The following is a 13,709-nucleotide window of genomic DNA, read 5'->3' as shown; positions in this document are numbered from 1 at the left end:
ATAACTAACGATAGAAAGTCGCCTTCTCTAATATGTATGAAATACAGCTACACAATTTATATCCTGCGAATTAAGTGTTTATATGTTTACTTTTGCATGAAGTATTTAAATATGTCCCTTGAGCAGAAGTGGTAGTTGTCTTAGATCCCATATCCCATTCAAATAGTGAAGGCGGACATTTAAATGATCCCTTGCGCCCCCAGCTGTCCAAACTGCAGACTGTAAATTGTAACCTATTATTTTATTTTATGTGAGGAGGAAAAGAGAGCTCCTTCAAAGTGTACAGAAAGGCAGGGAGGGGACAGGGTGAGAGAGAAGAAGAAAAGAGGGATACTGCAGGAGAATGAGAGGACAAGGAAAAGAGCAAGCGAGAGAGAGGGAGGAAAGGGATGAGAGGGGAACTGAGAGAAATTGAGAGAGAAATCGGAAGGGAATCTCAGATCTGTCCCCATGGCCTGCTGCTCGCCCCAGCAACACAACCGCAACAACAGCCACAAGAACAGCACCGCCTATGAGAGCAAAACAGCAGAGCAAGCCAGCCCAGTGCTGGGCATGCACACCCTGAAGACCGAGACACGGGCAGAGAGAGGGGGAGGGAGGACGAAGGGGGCAACGGAGACAATGAGAGTAAAGAGAGGCACACAAAGTGAGAGAGGAGAAAGGAAGGGTAGAGGTGATCTTCAGTTTTTTTTTTTAATCAGAGAGAGAGAAAGCAGGAAGAGAGACAGGAGAGAGGAGACAAGTCTTGAAACCTTTTATTATTAATCATATCTTTGCCATCATTATTTTAATTACAAACCATCAGCACTGGAGGGGGCCGTCACACCCACTCCCTCCTCTCCCATCGCCTCTTCCTGCTCCCCCCCCACCTCCCCCTGCTCCTCGGCCGGCTCGGCCACACTCGGGGTGTCCAGGTCAGGGTAGATGAGGAAGCCAGTGAACAGGCTGTCGGTCCAGTAGGGGTCAAAGAAGAGCCCGTTCTGCTCGGCGTAGAAAATCTGCAGCCAGACCTCGTCCCCACGCCGCAGACGCAGCACGGTGGAGCCCGAGGCCACGTCATGGTTGCCCGTGTTGGCGTCGAAGGTCTTGATCTTGTACTGGCCGTTGTGCACCAGCCCGATGGCCAGGTGCTTGTTGGCCAGGGTGATGTCGTAGGTGAAGTAGTAAACCCCTGGGATGGCGCAGAGGAACTTCCCCGCACTGGCGTTGTAGTGACCGCCCTCGTTCATCAGGACCCTGTCGAAACGGATGGGCAGCCGCTCCTTGGGGTAGCTCTTGGTCACCGCCACGGAGAAGGCCGAGCGCGCCCCGTTGGCCCCGCAGAGGCACCCCCCTGGCCGCCCAGTTTGGCCCTCGTCGCCTGCCTGCCCCTTAACACCTCCGATGCCTGCCAGCCCCCGGTCCCCACGCTGCCCCTTCCGCCCACGAGGCCCCGCCTTGCCCACCACCCCCTGGCTTCCCTTGGTACCGGGCCTGCCTGGGTTCCCCACACGTCCCTGGTCACCTGGTGGGGAAGAACGGGGGGGGAAAGGGTGAGAGAGAGAGAGGGAAAGGGATTAAAGAAATCAGTCAGGAAATAAATAACATCCGTCTCTCTCCCTCTCTCTCTCTTCCTCACCTTCCTACTTACTGCTTCCCTTTCCTCTGTTTCTCCCTCTTCCCCTCCCCCTCCCAATCTTCTCCTCCTCTCTCCCTCAGCTTCCCTTTCTTCCCCCCCCCCACCCCTTCTCCCTCTGCCCCCCGTCTGTGCAAATCACCTGACTCTCCTTTTTCACCCTGCTCCCCTTCCTCCCCGTCTTTCCCATCTTTCCCCGGGAAGCCCATTCTCCCCATGCTGCCAGAGGGCCCCGGGGTGCCAGGGAGTCCTGGGGGCCCGGAGGGGCCGGGAAGGCTGCAGACCAACTGGGAGGAGTTGATGGTGAAGACTTTGCCCTTCTTGTGCCCACCGCTTGTCACCTGAGCCTGCGCTATCGGGACCAGACAGGCCAGGAGAGTGAAGTGCAACAGCATGATGGAGGAGGGAGCTGGGAAGAGAGAGAGAGGGGCGAGGGAGGGGGAGGAAAAGAAGATAAAACATTCTCTGGTGAAGGATATTGTCATTTTAGTGTAGGTGACTTGCAGCTGTACAGTACAGCAGGGTCTCCAGTCCTGGTCCTGGAGAGAGAAAGTCCAGTACAGTATGGTCTTCAGATCTGGTCAATTGTGTATTTAACACTTGGAGTATATATCTATTTATGACTGAATGAATACATTAATTAATCGGGTTCCCGGCGCTGAAACAGTTAACTGACGAACTCCTCCAGTGACTGGTTTCACTTGAGTGAAACTATGTGACGCTTAGGGGCAAAATGATACACACGGATTATGCAATGCAATACGTCATCGAAATGAGCAAAAATAAAAAAGAAGAGCGAATCTTTTCCTCTTTTAATTAAAAACATTAAGTTGTTCATCGAGTCCAGGAAAATACATGTACCACGATGTTGAATTAATGCAAACAAACATTTCCCAGTAGCCTAGAGTTGAAGGGCTATATAACACAAGGACTATACCAGTGGTCCTAAGAGAAGCACAAATCACAGCAGCAGCCGCAGGGGCAGCAGTAGGGATGGTTGTAGTAGAAGCAGAAGTAATACTACAGTAGTAGTTGTAAGGGTGTGAGCAGTACTACTATCAACCCAATGCAAACATGCTTTGTCAAACATTACATTTTATTAACAGTAATCTCTGCACACGCACACTACATGATGAAGCATTACAGCACAGACCCGGTCACGGTTTAATTACATCACTAATCTGAAAGGGAAAACACAGAGAGCAGGTTCACCGCCCTCACAACACGCACAGGTCATGCATGTCCGCAGCATTCAAAACAGCTGGGCGCCATACCAGGCAACACGCTTACGAACAGTACAAACCGATACCATCGCTCACTCACCCCCCAGCACCGCAGTCCCGAGAAGACGACGTCACCCGGCCGTGGAGGTTCAGATCCTGCAGCCCAGAGGTTCAGCCCAGACCCAGACCCAGCGCCCCCATACAGCCGCACAGGACATCCCCGCACGCACACCCACAAATGCGCTCTTGTGCACTCCTACTTTGAACCTGAAATGCAGATAAATATATATATATATATATATATATATATCCCACCCTATCTTTCTCTGGTTTCTTTTTCTTTTCTTTGTTTTGCATAATATCGTCCCTTGCCAGCAAATATTTTCAGCATTATTCAGCCAGTTTTCTTGCATCCAGCGCCAAAGGGATTCGGAAATGATGAGTGAGGGATTCTGGGCGCATATGCTGCGAATTGAGTCAGTTAAAGACAGTCGGGTGTGTCGTGCCCGTCGACTCTCTTACACAACACCGAGCTGGTCATAGCGGGAACAAGCACTTTTTAAATCTTAATTCCTTTAACATGCGTGTGTGTTCAGATACACACACAGTATATTTACACCCGCCCTGCTGCTTTTGTTAGCCTATGTAACCAGTACTTGTCCCTACAAGACTGAAGCACATGCGCTCCGACAGACCCCAGAGGTGGGATGAGTTGGCTGCAATGCGCACCAGATGTGTTCAGTTTGACTGTTTTTGGAAACGCAGCCAATTTTATTGTTTTTCTTCATCGCCAGCTGGAAGAGCAGGAACAGACCCAACCCCTCTGTCCAGCTTAGACACACTTCACACAAATTCATGCGAGACTCTTCCACTCCGGTTTCAGCTCTTTTATTTATGCGTGACCTTTCTGCAACGTAATCGTAAAAAAGTAAACGGTTTCAGTTTTCCTCTGCAATACTGTTCAAACTACTGTACAAAGATGAATGCATGTCATACAGTATGTGATATATGCCGCTGTTACTCTAATATGTGCTCCCATGTCATTTCATTGTGGATTTCTTGCTCCTGTATGACACGTTTCACTCCCATATGACATGTTTTGTAGCCTGTGATATGCTTTAGCACCAGAGTGCCCCACTACACTGAAGTGTTGCTTTTGCTTGGCTAAATAGTTTAATTATACATCAATAATGTAAGAATTTCTAGCATTGATCAGCAACTATATTTGCCCTGGATAAGGGCGTCTGCTAAGAAATAAATAACTTATCCAAATTACTTCATTTTGTATATACTTCATATACTTTTATTCGTTTTTTTTTTTACATTCAATCTTGCAAGTTATGTATATACATAAAAAACGAATTGCTTTGTAGGAAACAAAAACACCTACAGGCCATTTCAAATGAAGAGATTTCCTAGCATGTTCAGATTATATTTACAAAGTGGATCCTAGCTCAAATAAAATAGAAAACAGATAAAAAACAACTTGGATCCTAGAAAGACTGCTTTGCGCTGCAGCAGATCCGATCCTTGTGATCTGTGTTCAGTGCCCCAGGAAGGAGGCCATGGGGTCGTCTGGCCGCGGGCGCTTCATGCGGAAGGCCTCCATCTCCTCCTCGGTGGGCTCGCGCACCTCCGCCAGGCTGTTGTAGGGACGCTTGCGCTCGTCGATCAGCATCAGCGCATCCACCGCCTTCACCCGCACGTCCTCCGCGTTCAGAGCCTGGAAACCACACAGGGGGGGTTAGTGGAGACACAGTACTGGACAGATCTGGGGACGCAGCCTCTTGTTTTTTGGGAGGGGTTCTTTGGTGCAACTGGAGCTCTCGCTCTCTGATTCAGTTTCAGTCTCGCTCTCCCTCTCTATCTTATTTCTCTCTTCTTCTGTTCCCGTCTTCTCTCTCAATTACCCAATTAAACATTGGCCTAGACCAGGGGTCGGCAACCTTTACTACTGGAAGCCATTTTTGACAAAAAAAAAAAATAGAAAATACTTTTCCTGGAGCCGCAAAAAATATTTGAGCCCTTTAATGCAGGTAATACAGATAATTTAGCAGTTGATATTTACAGATATTAGCCCACCACCACTACAGATTGCCTAAATGAGCTGTCGTTCATATGTTTACCACAAGGTGGCTGCACTGCATGTGAAATGGATTGAGTAAGTGTCAGACCATGAAATCAAAATAAGCCTACTTTGATAATAGGATAAATAAAATATAGATTTAAAAAATAACAAAAGTAAATAAGTGAACCATGTTTTTAGTAGGCTATGTGTTGTAAGCCTAGTAGCCAGTGTGTTTGTTCGTTGGGCAGCATTTACAACCTATTTTGTTGGTTCAGTTGACATAACTTGACATAACTATAGTAAATCAAAAATTACTTTGATACGTTTGCCTTTACATTTCTGTAGAATGCAGTATCGAGAAACATCCTATTTCAATCATAGGCTAACTATAGAAATCAACTGCAGCTTGTTTCATTTTCAGGAAGAAGGGGCACCGCTGGTTTAATTTGGAAGAAAGTTAAGTGGTAAAAATTACCAGTTCTGTGCGAGGTATAATCCTTTTTTCTTTGTCGCAGCCACGTACAGCAATCTATGGAGCCTTTGGGTTCTTCATGATTTAAGATACATTTAAGGTTCTTTGAGGATCCTTGTTTGCAAGTAACCTTGGTAAAAGGTACTAATAAGAACCTTCAAGGGTTCCTCCACAGTATCAACCCCGGAACCCTAAAAGGTTCTTATTAGGACCTTTACTTCTTAGAGTGTAAAACATTCATACAGAAAGACTTTGGTTTTAAACTTTCCTGTTTGCAAATCATTGCAATATTAGCTAATTACTTTAAGTCGGATAATGTACTGTATTTTATTAAATGTACACATGAAAATAAACTAAACAATACATACTAAAGCCAAATAAACAACACACTAACACTAGCCAATCGAACACGTATATCCATTTAAATACAATTAAACCTAATCAAAATACATACAATTTGACAGTCTGTTAAAATGCCAAAAGCATCGTCTCTTAACCAAACGAATTAACAATTAATACAAAAACGCCAAGAACTTCAGCCTTGGCATGTGTCATATAGATTATGCTAATTGTATTACTAGCAGTAAGTATTTCGATGTCAGTAAGTGTTGCCGACTCGCTGTTATCATTCAAATATACAGATGTTTGGGTCAACACCACACTGTGCACTGTCCATAATAATACTATAATAAAATACAAAGTTTGCACTGGGGGGGCCAAGACACATTTTGGGGTAGCTGTAGCCCCCGCTTATTTCACTCTATGCAAAGCTGTGGTTAAGCCTTGCCTATTCTAACTATTAATATTCTCATTAATGAGCCTATGTTAATGTTAATTTTAATTTCCATATGAATACATAGAGACACAAGAAGCGCCCTTTCTAATAAACTGCACCATTACTGGCTGAAGATGTTTTATGTGAGCCTGGAGTTTTATTGGTTAAAATAGGCGAGTCTGCTCCTATTGGCTAGAAAGACTGAAGTGGGTTTGGCACAGAACATGATTGACAGTTGGTCTGTCTCCACACATATAAAACATACAGGCAACCTAGCAGCGGTTTTTTTTTTTTTGTTTTTTTTTTTCCAAAGCCCGGGGAGCCACTGAGGAGGGGCTAAGAGCTGCGGGCTGCCGACCCGTGGCCTAGACCAAAAGAACACAAACCTGTAGGCTGTTCTGCACGCGTAAAGTGGACACATACTTTGACATCACCCAATGTGTGCTGCCGATTTTGTTGTTTTTATATGTTGTGGCTTGAAAGGAAACCACCCCCCCACCCCCCCGCTACATCGGTGAAAGAGCATGCTGAATTCACTTACCTTTTTCAGCTTCTCCCTCTTCTTGGCCTCGTCCTCTGAGTCGCTGCTGTCAGAGTCTCGCTTCTTGTGCTTCTTATTCTTCTTCTTCTTCTTTTTCTTCTTCTCCTGCTTCATCTTCTCTTGGTGCATCTGAATGAATAACAATCATCATCATCATCCACAGTAAGGTTTAAAAAGAATAATGCAACTAAAACAGAAACGACAGCAATGCAGGTTTTGCGCCCATGATGTATAAATCAGTCCTCAAAAACCTGAGGCGTGTTATCCAACACCCTTAAGTCTGTCCCCCAGCTCTACTGCCGCCCCTTCCAGGCTGAGGGATGTGTTTTAGACACAAAGGACGAACTCACCTCCATCAGGGTCTTGGGCTCCTCCGGCTCCTCCTCAATGAGCTCCTCCTCGAAAGGCGCACAGGCCGTGCCGCTCTGGAACACCAACACAGACACACAGACGCTTTAGTGGCGCGTTCAGGCTTGCAGCACGTAGTGCCCATGCTCACAGAAGGGCTCGACGTCACAGCGGGCCAGCATTGAGATTCGCTAGTGAACTCAATGAGGGCTGCATTTCTACTGTGCACAGATGTACGTAATCCATAAAGAGAGAGAGAGAGAGAGTGTTGTTTCTGTACTCACGCTGGTCTGTATGCCGGCGCTCCCAGTGCAGTAAGACTGCTTGACGAAGGAGTGGCAGCACTTATAGCCCCAATAGCCGTCTCTCCAGTAGGACCCCCAGATGCACTGCAGGACAAAAGCCAGAGCAAACAGCAAAGAGGTCAACACAAGTCCACTTTTACAGGCTAAAGTGGGACACAGACACACAGAGACACTGAGACAGGTGGTGGAGAAGCCTGGTGTGCATGCAGGTTGGCTCACCACATGGTTGTTGATGAGAATGTCCTCCTCGTACTTGGAGCGTGCCACCGCTTTCTCCTGGCCCTTGAGGACGGCACCGTGGCGGGAGTATTCCACGTAGTCCTCCGTCTGGGCCAGCAGCAGCTCCCGCGGGGGGGCGTCCAGGTGCTCCTCACCCCCGTACTGTGCCAGGGACAATAGAGACACTGTTACACACACACACTGATGCAGGCTAACAAAATGGTGGGGACAAGCCATTACTACTGTGGCACAAGACCTGAACAAAGGTTTGGGCTCCTGTGTGGAGGGCTCACTGTACCTTCTGCAGGATGCTCTCCTTCTGCTTGTCCTTGAAATCCTCCTTCTTCACCTTGAAGGACTGGTGCAGCAGCTCTAGCTTGGTTGGGTCGGCCTGCAGGTGGACCTCTGAGCCCTTCTCATAGGCCTCCCAGGCAAACACTACACACATAAACAACACTGTTAACAGCAGAAATTTGGGCTGTCCTCAAGACAGGTGGACCGATACAACCCCTGAAGATCAAACTATGGCCAGACACTGCTCTCTCTCTCAGGATTTTTTTTTTTTTTTTTTTTTGTGTTTCTGGTCAAACAAGGGTTGCCTTGGAAAAGCAACAGCACAATAATACCAACCACAGTCCCGGTAAAACGATGACAATCACAGTAACAATGCAATAATAATAACACTGACAGTAAAACTGCATTAACAATCATAATAACATTATGTCACTCACGCTGTGTCTGAGCCATGGTAATGGTGTCCCCCGAGTAGCGCACAAAGTTGTCCCCAGCATAGTAGACCCTACAAAACAACAAGAGACAACGCATAGGTTAGGTTTACACCGATCAGCCATTACATTATGACCACCTGCCTAATATTGTGTAGGTCCCCCTTTTGCCGCAAAAACAGCCCTGACCCGTCGAGGCATGGACTCCACTAGACCTCTGAAGGTGTGCTGTGGTATCTGGCACCAAGACGTTAGCAGCAGATCCTCAGACCAGGCCACCTTCTTCCATTGCTCCGTGGTCCAGTTCTGATGCTCACTCCCCATTGTAGGCGCTTTCGGCAGTGGACAGGGGTCAGCATGGGCACCCTGACTGGTCTGCGGCTACGCAGCCCCATACGCAACAAACTGCGATGCACTGTGTGTTCTGACACCTTTCTATCAGAACCAGCATTCACTTTTTCGGCAATGTGAGCTACAGTAGCTCGTCTGTTGGATCGGACCACACGGGCCAGCCTTCGCTCCCCACGTGCATCAATGAGCCTTGGCTGCCCCTGACCCTGTCGCCGGTTCACCGCTTTTCCTTCCTTGGACCACTTTTGATAGGTACTGACCACTGCAGACCAGGAACACCCCACAAGAGCTGCAGTTTTGGAGATGCTCTGACCCAGTCGTCTAGCCATCACAATGTGGCCCTTGTCAAAGTCGCTCAGATCCTTACGCTTGCCCTTTTTTCCTGCTTCTAACACATCAGCTTTGAGGACAAAATGTTCACTTGCTGCCTAATATATCCCACCCACTGACAGGTGCCTTGATAACGAGATTATCAGTGTTATTCACTTCACCTGTCAGTGGCCATAATGTTATGGCTGATTGGTGTACATGCACACATAAAACAGTGAGAAAATACAACACGCCACATGTCTGAACTGATGTAAATTAACTACTACTACTTACTCGTCTGGGTTCATCCCAGTGTTAGAGTAGGGATTCTCCCTCATCGCTCGGGTCTTGGGATCATAATAGGCCGAGTTGGGATCCAGGTTTCTAAGGTACTATGAGACACACAGAAGACAAAAAATTAAGATCAGAGAAGAGCAACACTTGTGAGAGTGCAGTAATAGTGCGTCAGTCAATCGGGATGGGCCACCCCCCTGCAGCGGACGCTCAAAGGGGACTCACCTTGGCGATGTCCTCTCGGATTCTCAGGTTCCTCACAGTGATACGTCTCTTGGAGTCAAAGTTCTGCCCAGGCATGTCGATGTCATCCGCGTACTTGTCCTCGTCCTCATCCTCGCTGTTGTGCTCCCTCTCCTGCGAACACCAGATTGGTCTGATTAACAGATCTCATGCATGCAGACAGGCTGACTGACACCGATGCACACACACAGACACGCATACACCGACAGAAACAGAGAGACAGACACACATACCGATGAAACACACACACACACACACACACACACAATGACACACACGGACTCAAGAGATGCAGTCATTTAACACAGACGCTTAAATGCACACACTGTAAACAGCTGTTTATATTTTCTTGAGGTTTCTGGACACATTGACTCTTCCCCCATCAGACATGAATACAGATGCCAGCTGACTGCACCAGGTTAAGACCAGGCCTGCCCACATTTCAGTCTGCAATTCTACAGACACTTGCATTCCAAGTGAAGGAGTGCCAATACTCTATATGTCACGGCAGGGTTTCACAAAGCCATTCTTTGGATGCCAGCCTCTGCTCAGTTTTCACTGATCAATACAAATCAAACACTTGACCATCCTCCACAAACCCATTTTAGCCTGGACTGAGTGACATTTTTTTTTTATTTCCTCACAGAATGTAAGAGGTAAATTAAAAATCTTCCACTTTTAAAGAATTTGACACAGTCCATAAAATGTGTGTGGGGGGGGGGGGGGGTAAAAACAACGACTCATTGAGAAAAGTCAGTAGATCAATGATCTTCGGCAAGTCCTGCACTGGTGACAAAGTGCTGGGACAGGGAGTAACGGCTTGAATATGAAAGCGGAAGACAGGAAATCAGGCAACGCGGTCGGCAAGGGCCTCTTCAGCAGCACCTTCTCTGCTACAGAGCATGTCCGAGTCGCACCCCGGCCCTGGAGTTTATAGAGCAAACATCTTCATGCAACAACCTCCTGCATACAACATTGTTAGACACCATCTCTCTCTAAGGCACACATTTTTTCTGTTTTAAGTTTTGATTGAATGAAACTGTCTTACTGTCTGTGAATTGGGCTCATCCTCCCCCCACTGCTTTCTTGCTGAGTTCTGCAGCAAGGAAAGCATGATTGATCAACGTGCACAAAACAGAAAGGCAAACATTACAGACATTAAAAAGCACCATGCTGACTGGGCAGCTCACTAAATACACGTGAGTGTTAAGGCTATGCTGCCATGCACATTACACATGGTGAAAAAGTCATAAACACATTAATACATAGAAAGCAAGAATAAGATGACCAGTCTGCATTGAAAAAATCAGTCACAAGCATAAGACTGAGTAACTAAATTGCATCTGCAATCGCAGTGAGAGTTCGTCTTTGCTGTTTTTTTAGGGTGTCCTTCAGCAAGGCTGGTCACAACTAGGGATGTGCATGACAAATATTCTAACTATTGATAATTCCACTGCTGTTGTCTGCGACTATTCAAATAGGTGTTGAAGGACATTGTAACGTTTCAATACTACAAGCCCACAATTGTACACGCTGCTGCACTATGGGGTTCACTTACAGGGAACAGGACCCTGCTGGCTGAGCAGCTATTTTAACCGTCTACAACAAGAATCCCTGCAGACCAATGTTCGTTACGCACTGGCAAGAATCAGTAGAAGGACAATCATCATAATATCATCATAAAAATGAAGAAAATAAGAAAAATTAAATGATTCAATACACTTACAGCCTGATCCATGAGTTTTCCTGAGGCCAACTCCTCTTGCAGTTTCTGTGCCTTCAGAGTACGTTTAGCCTGTGGAAAAAAAAAAAAAAATGAAAGTCTGATCAATATGCAATGAGGAAGTGTTTATGAAAAGAAGAAGAATTATCCAGTGAAGGGACTACAGGCAGCCCACTAGGCCAAAATACCAGAGCCCCAAGACAGGAAGGGGGTGTTAACAGGCCACCACGTTCACAGAGAGAGCTGACGTCAGCGCAACAAGCTCATAAATGCTAGGAGCCCCTCTTCGCTGGCACGTGCCCCCGCTGCTGCTGTAGACCTGGCAGGCAGAGCACTCACCAGGTCCACCTTGGCGTACTCCTCCACGATCCTCATGTGGTCCTCGGGGTCGTAGCCGTTCCAGCGGTCCCTCTTGCCATCATAGTCCAGGGACAGCTGCACCTGGTCGTGCTCGTCTGGGGCGATGTCCGTGCACGTGAACTTGGCGCCAACTCTGCGCGGACGCTGGAGAAACCGGGAGGACGGCGATGTTAACAACAGTGTATGTGGTTGAATAAATAAATAAATACCAATAGGACAATTCAGACAGGACAACGCAAACTAAACTTCAGACACCCACCTCCAGACAGTCCTTCTTCTTGTGAGTGATGGAGCCACAGTTCTCACACGCCCCCTTCCGGAACTTCGTAGTAACAGGTTTCTGCACGAGAGAGAGAGAGAGAGAGAGAATAAAGAAGTAAAAAACTTTTACAGTGAGTCTCAGAAAAACACTGTGTAAGCAAAGTTGGGAGGAAAAAGCTTTAATAAATAAATCAGTCAATATATAAATCTCCCACTTTGTTTTTAAATAAAAAGGGAAATTGATATGTGTGAAGACCAAAGGCAGATGACTGTTACTCACATCCTGGACACCTCTCTTATACCACTCTCCAATGGGGGTGTATTGCGCCTGGATCTCTTCCTGGGGTCTCTGATGTTTCAAGGTGGGTCTCTTTGATGGGTCGATGTACCACGGCACCGACGAGATGTACTGGGGAATGTGGGGGTTGATATCCCTGGAGAACGAAGTTGAAGAAAAGGGAAAATAATGACATTGAAACCAATAATAATAACAAAGGTTAATAATAAAATATATCAACGTTTTAGCAGGGGGTGGGGGGAAAAGTCAAAAAGTCTTTATTTTGAGAGGAAGAAATAAAGGGATGGCTGTGCTTACTTTCCCTCCTCGTCCACTTCTGCAGGAGCATTTCCCAGCTTTCTCTGCTCCTCCAACTCCTTCTTCTTCCTCCAGTCCTCTCTGGTCATCTTCTTGGGCTCCTCCAAGCCCACCGCCCCCTCGGCCACCGCTCCCACGGCCTCGCTCGCGGCCAGCATAGCTCCTCTGCCCGGGTACTAACTGGAGGAGGGAGGGAGACACACAAATGGGGTGGACATCAACAGAAAGAGGGAGAGACAGAAGGTAGGGAGGGGAGAGAGATGAGAGGAGAGAGCGAACCAGAAACAGAGGATGAATTGGTGGAGAGAGAGAGAGGTTGGAAGGAAGGTTACAAAACTACAACAAAGTTACAGAAACATAAAACCTGTTAATCTAACTCACATTCAGTATACACACAGTGGAGAGGTCTGTCCTGCTACCAGTGAGAGGGTTGAACTCAACGGGATTACGAGTTACCGGTTTCCTGGATTAATATTATTGTTACATTATTGTTCTCTGTGATCAGAATCAACACAGAACAACTTCAGACAACCAGAGAGCGTCATCTTTACAGCATAGTTACGATATTCAATCAATACTAATAATAAAGAAAACCGGCCTTGCATTGATTAACTATCCATACTCACACGACACAAGGAGATGGCACAGGCAGCTTTTTGGTAACTACCTACATAACGGGAAATAAAATACGACTGCTACGGTCTAATGTTTACTTGTATACATTAAATGATATCTTACCGTGTGCAGAGTAAACCTGTTTGTTTGAACTGACGTATATTTGTCGTTTGCCCCTCGGTCGTGTTTACAATCTCAGCACGCCGCCGCCATGTTGCCCATCCGCACATGCGCAGGAGAACTGTGACGTCAACATAATCTATCCTGGCGGTGCTCAGCTCGGGTCGGCGCTTCTGCCCGGTGTTTTCGCATAGGCTACTCGTTTGTTTATTTGTTTACTTACTTGTATTGTTGTTCATCTTGAAACGATTCAAATAAAATTACTGGTTATACATATTAAAATATACCAATACAAGTGGATATTTTTGTTGTTAATAATAGTAATAATTAGAATTTAAAGTTTCTGAAGATACTTTGTCTGCATGTGACAGTGCGTTTTATTGTTGTATTATTGGATATGTATTACTGTATGATAGTATGCGGGTAATTACGCTTGCAATCGAAAGAGTACTGCTCTGTATAATTTCGGTTAGGAGTACAGTAGTATGCATCAAGAACAGTATGGAAAATCAAGTAGGTTACTAATAGTTGTAGTGTAATAGTATGC

General features: G+C 46.5%; 2 protein-coding genes across 2 annotated transcripts; both read right to left on the bottom strand.

Annotated features, from left to right (window-relative positions):
* Positions 1-737: 737 nt before the first annotated feature.
* On the bottom strand, positions 738-3,659 carry c1qtnf2 (C1q and TNF related 2). Its single transcript, XM_066717083.1, has 3 exons — positions 2,939-3,659; positions 1,758-2,024; positions 738-1,504 (listed from the first exon to the last, which is right to left on the bottom strand). The coding sequence occupies exons 2-3, from the start codon at positions 2,008-2,010 to the stop codon at positions 792-794; spliced, it is 966 nt and encodes a 321-aa protein (XP_066573180.1). The 5' UTR covers positions 2,011-2,024; positions 2,939-3,659; the 3' UTR covers positions 738-791.
* A 455-nt stretch (positions 3,660-4,114) lies between these two features.
* Positions 4,115-13,373, bottom strand: slu7 (SLU7 homolog, splicing factor). Its single transcript, XM_066717080.1, has 16 exons — positions 13,166-13,373; positions 12,428-12,607; positions 12,113-12,266; positions 11,831-11,911; positions 11,551-11,715; positions 11,215-11,283; positions 10,537-10,584; positions 9,471-9,602; positions 9,246-9,343; positions 8,298-8,365; positions 7,865-8,004; positions 7,567-7,728; positions 7,327-7,431; positions 7,045-7,119; positions 6,695-6,823; positions 4,115-4,561 (listed from the first exon to the last, which is right to left on the bottom strand). The coding sequence occupies exons 2-16, from the start codon at positions 12,583-12,585 to the stop codon at positions 4,382-4,384; spliced, it is 1,764 nt and encodes a 587-aa protein (XP_066573177.1). The 5' UTR covers positions 12,586-12,607; positions 13,166-13,373; the 3' UTR covers positions 4,115-4,381.
* Between the last annotated feature and the right edge of the window lie 336 nt (positions 13,374-13,709).

Source organism: Amia ocellicauda, chromosome 11 (assembly GCF_036373705.1).
Source record: "Amia ocellicauda isolate fAmiCal2 chromosome 11, fAmiCal2.hap1, whole genome shotgun sequence".
NCBI classification, from domain to species: domain Eukaryota; kingdom Metazoa; phylum Chordata; class Actinopteri; order Amiiformes; family Amiidae; genus Amia; species Amia ocellicauda.
The sequence above is the reverse complement of the archived record's forward strand: the minus strand, read 5'-3'. Positions and strand labels throughout refer to the sequence as shown.

Bases quoted from the DNA above. Each gene is read 5' to 3' on its own strand.
- c1qtnf2 (XM_066717083.1), bottom strand. From the start codon at position 2,010: ATGCTGTTGCACTTCACTCTCCTGGCCTGTCTGGTCCCGATAGCGCAG. The intron at 1,505-1,757 runs GTGATTTGCACA...CTTCCCCACCAG, and splicing joins GGGTGAAAAAGGAGAGTCAG to GTGACCAGGGACGTGTGGGG.
- slu7 (XM_066717080.1), bottom strand. From the start codon at position 12,585: ATGCTGGCCGCGAGCGAGGCCGTGGGAGCGGTGGCCGAGGGGGCGGTG. The intron at 11,716-11,830 runs GTGGGTGTCTGA...CGGTTTCTCCAG, and splicing joins AGAAGAAGGACTGTCTGGAG to CGTCCGCGCAGAGTTGGCGC. The intron at 7,729-7,864 runs GTACAGTGAGCC...TCCCTGGCACAG, and splicing joins AGGAGAGCATCCTGCAGAAG to TACGGGGGTGAGGAGCACCT.